Source organism: Mesitornis unicolor, unplaced genomic scaffold (assembly GCF_000695765.1).
Source record: "Mesitornis unicolor isolate BGI_N332 unplaced genomic scaffold, ASM69576v1 scaffold37425, whole genome shotgun sequence".
Classification (NCBI taxonomy): Eukaryota; Metazoa; Chordata; class Aves; order Mesitornithiformes; family Mesitornithidae; genus Mesitornis; species Mesitornis unicolor.
Genome location: NW_010186835.1, coordinates 1 through 3993, shown reverse-complemented (window position 1 = coordinate 3993; position 3993 = coordinate 1). Strand labels below are relative to the sequence as shown.

Genomic DNA, 3993 nt, shown 5'->3' with positions numbered 1-3993 from the left:
ACGGGCAGCCACGTCTGTCGCCTTCCCTCCCTAAGCTGACAAGAGCCAGCGTGGCTGAGCTGTTGTGTTATCTCTCTCCAAACTATGAATATTTTAAGAGCTGCAGAGATGAGAATTAAAATGGGGGCTTTGCTTATTACCCAGGCCTGACAAATTCTGCGGAGCATCGTTTCCCACAGCTGGCGGAGCATTGCTGAGTGCAAGCCTTGGGCTGGCGAGCAGGGGGCTTGGACACCCCCTGATGTCTGCTCTTTCTGTTTCTTTGCTAGGTCCAAAGTGAAGACGTTGCACGAAAGGATCCCCCTGGCAGGATTTAGCAAACTCCCCAGCATCCCCCAGATCGCAAAGGTAAGGTGCTGGGCTGGGGTACTGCAGCAGAGCCTGTGCCACGGTGCCCAGTGCCTTGGGAGGTCTTGGGTGCTGTTGGGCAACGTTAAGTGGTGTTGGGCAGCATTGGGCATCGTTGAGTGGTGTTGGGTCGCATTGGGTGGTGTTGGGTCGCATTGGGTGGTGTTGGGTCGCATTGGGTGGTGCTGGGCAGCATTGGGCTGAGTTGAGCAGCATTGGGCTGAGTTGAGCAGCATTGGGCAGCAGTGCCTGGGCTCTTGGGTCCAGGGGTGCTTGGCGAGCGTTGGTATGTGCTGGCCCCGCTGTTGGTTTCCTGCTGGTCCTGGTCAGGTCACTGGTTGATATCTGGAGAAATTGTTGAGGAAGGGGCAGCACCTCTGACCCGTGGAGAGGCCTGGGACCTGTCCTGCTGCACCCTCGGTTGGGTACCGGCCACAGGGCATCCCACTGGAAGGCTGTGAAGGGCCTTCCTTCTGCTCCTGCAGTTGGAGGCTGGATTTGGCTCCCATATGAGACATTCACAGCCTTGCTGTGGAGTTTCGGCAGGACCAGGGTGTCTGCTCCGCACACTGGGGACCCAGCGCTGACTGCTCTCTGCCCTTGTCCCCAGGCCTTCTGTGACGACGCCTCTGGGCTGAAGTTTAACCCGGTGCTGTACCCCAAGGTGAGGTGCCTTAGCCCACGTTGGTCCTGTATTTGTCTCTTGGGGAGGATGTTTTGAGCTACCAAATGCAATGATTCCTACTTCGTTTTGCTGCAGGCGTCTCAGATGATTGTGTCCTATGATGAGCACGAGGTCAACAACACGTTCAAGTTTGGTGTGATCTATCAGAAGTTCAGGCAGGTCAGTGATTCCCGTTGGGGCTCGGTGTGTGTGGGGACCTTGGTCCCATGGTTAATTATGTTGTGTACCTTGTATCACTGCGTGTCCTCGCTAATCGCGTGTTTCTTATTGCTCGGATGTTTCCCTGACTCATTAAAAAATGATGTGGCTGAAAAAATTCAGGATGGAAATCAGCCCACGAGCCGCTGCAGGGAAAAGCGGACGTGAACATGGATTTCAGCAGGCGTGGTGTTTTAATCAGATTTATGTTTAGACGGTGGAGCAGTTGCATTTGTCTGGGAGGATGTGGGCTATGGAGACGTGCGGCTGCGGGAAACGCTGTCATTAGCGCGGGGACGCCGGATGGGGAGTGCAGAGCAGCTCAGCCTCGTAACTCACCAGGGGTTATTCCGGCAGGCGCTCTGATTATCCTTACCTATTGTGGTTTATTGTGGATTGAGGAACTCGTGCAAAGACTGTAATTAAGGTCGTGTTGTTTTGAAATGCCGCACACGAGGGATGGTGGAGAGTTAGATTCTCCAGTGAAGGAGTCATTGATGTTTTGGTGTTTGCCATGTGTTACCCCGAGGTCCTTCGGTGTCAGTCCCTCCCAGCACCTTTACCTGCGGTGCCGCGGTGGCCAAGTGGGCTATGGGCAGCCCGTGGCCAGTGCCACGCATGGTGGTGCCAGTGAGGGACAGCGCTGGGGTCCCCAAGGATGCAGTGGCTGCTGGGGACGGTGGCTTTGGCTTCATGCGGCTCAGATGGTGGTGGGGCCACGGCCAGGCCCTTTCCCCCCGCTGGGCTGGGGGCAGCGGGGCTGGGGGTCTCAGAGGATGCGCCCCGTGTTTTGCAGACCCAAGAGGAGGAGCTGTTTGGCAATAATGAAGAGAGCGCCGCCTTCAAGAACTTCTTAAGCTTCCTGGGAGACACCATAACGCTCCAGGACTTCAAAGGGTAAGTTAAATAAAAGGAACGGTTTTACAAACACATTTAGCGAGAGACCGTGCCATATGTAAAAATATCTACCGTGCAAGAACAGAAGTCATCTCACTCATGAGCAGGATGTACAGAAGTAAATATAGCTTTGGCTTGTTTTCCGAAGCTGAGGGAGTTTTCCAAAAAAAATCTGAAGCTGCCAGGAGAGAAAAACTTCCTTTCCTGCACTTTTGAGTTGTGACAAAATCTGGCTATCAAAGAAAGGCGCTTCATGTGGCCACGTGCCCCCTTCGCAGGCAGAGGCACCCGGTGCTGGCAAGGCTGAGGGCAGAGCCGTGGCACTGCCCGGCACCGCTGGCACCCGCGGCTGCGGTCAGCCCCAGCTGATGGGCACGGCTGTGCCGCACACCCGGGCTGGGGACACTGGTGCTTGGTTACAGCAGTGATGCAGGATTTGCTCTTCCCATTTGCTCTCCTCCAGATACAGATAAATGAGCTGGTTTGTCCTGTCACCCGGCTCCTGACAGCAGCCTCTGCTGAGCCTTCAGTTAATATTTCTTCATTTCTCCCCGGCTTTCCCTTCGTCCCCAGGTTTCGAGGAGGTCTGGATGTCAGCCACGGGCAGACAGGCACAGAGTCGGTGTACACAGTGTTCAGGGACAGGGAGATAATGTTCCATGTCTCCACAAAGCTGCCGTTCACCGAAGGGGACACACAACAGGTAGGAGCTGGGCTCCCTTGCACCCGGAGCCGGGATGCGCTGGTGCTGCCCTGGCCGGTGCCAGAGCCACCGATCCCCAGTGCCGCAGCATCCTCGACAGTGTCGGCGCCATGGGGTTCACTCCTGAGGCAGCTGAGCCGCCCGACGTCACCCACCAAAGGGTTTCCCTTCCCTCAGCTCCAGAGGAAGCGGCACATCGGCAACGACATCGTGGCCATCATTTTCCAGGAGGAGAACACGCCCTTCGTCCCCGACATGATCGCCTCCAACTTCTTGCATGCCTACATCGTGGTGCAGGTTGACAACCCCGAGGCCGACAACGCGGCGTACAGGGTGAGGGGAGCTCGCTCGCGTGGGCCAAGTTCGGCTTCAGCATCTCAGGACGTGGCGTGGGGCGGCTGCCCTGCCCCGTGCTCCGTGGTACCACCAGTATCACACCTCACTGGTGTAGGCGAGTGTGTATTAAACATACACACATATTTATCTATGCACTATTGCGTAGTGTGTGCGTATGCTTCCATACGTGTATAAAATACGTGTGTGTATAGTAGCTTGCTCATTTGCTAAGGGTTTTTGATGCCACACTATGCAGATAAGGCTCAGAACAGCTCACACCCATAAACATCGCTGTGCAGGTAGCATGAACCCCTGTTATTGCTGTTTTCTGTGAGGGGATCCAGTGAGGTGTAATGGTTCAAACTGGAAGCACATTGCTTAGATCTACAAACGAAAACAGAATTCATGGCAAGTAAACGTAAAAATCTGAGCAGGGTTAACCCCTGTGTGATTGGAATGGAGACTGATGGGGAAGAGCAGACTGGGCTGAGCTGGGCTGAATGGGAGAGCATCACCCACCCATGCCTGCTGCCCCCCAGGAGAGCGATGTCTGTGCTGGAGCTGCCCCGCTGTTCCCACCGTGACTTTTCTGCTCCACAGGTGTCAGTGACGGCGCGGGAAGATGTCCCCTCCTTTGGCCCACCCCTGCCGAGCCCCCCCGTGTTCCAGAAGGTAGGACCTGGGATGGGACATGCGTCCCAAACCATAAGAACCATCTGTGGGGCTGCCTGAGGTGTTTCCAAGCAGAACTGCTTAGGGAAAATGGGATTTCTGGGATTCGTGTGTGTTTACTGTGATTTCTAGTGCACTGGGGTTCATGGGGGGG

At 55.5% G+C, this 3993-nt stretch overlaps 1 protein-coding gene across 1 annotated transcript in view; it reads left to right on the top strand.

The window, feature by feature from the left end:
- Positions 1 to 3839, top strand: part of RAP1GAP2 (RAP1 GTPase activating protein 2) — a gene marked incomplete at both ends in the record, with an annotated part of 4878 nt that extends 1039 nt beyond the window's left edge. Inside the window, 7 exons of the mRNA XM_010185260.1 lie at positions 270 to 348; positions 959 to 1012; positions 1109 to 1192; positions 2028 to 2128; positions 2702 to 2831; positions 3009 to 3164; positions 3768 to 3839. Coding sequence (XP_010183562.1) covers positions 270 to 348; positions 959 to 1012; positions 1109 to 1192; positions 2028 to 2128; positions 2702 to 2831; positions 3009 to 3164; positions 3768 to 3839 — 676 coding nt within the window. The remainder of the gene's footprint in view (positions 1 to 269; positions 349 to 958; positions 1013 to 1108; positions 1193 to 2027; positions 2129 to 2701; positions 2832 to 3008; positions 3165 to 3767) is intronic.
- Positions 3840 to 3993: the final 154 nt, after the last annotated feature.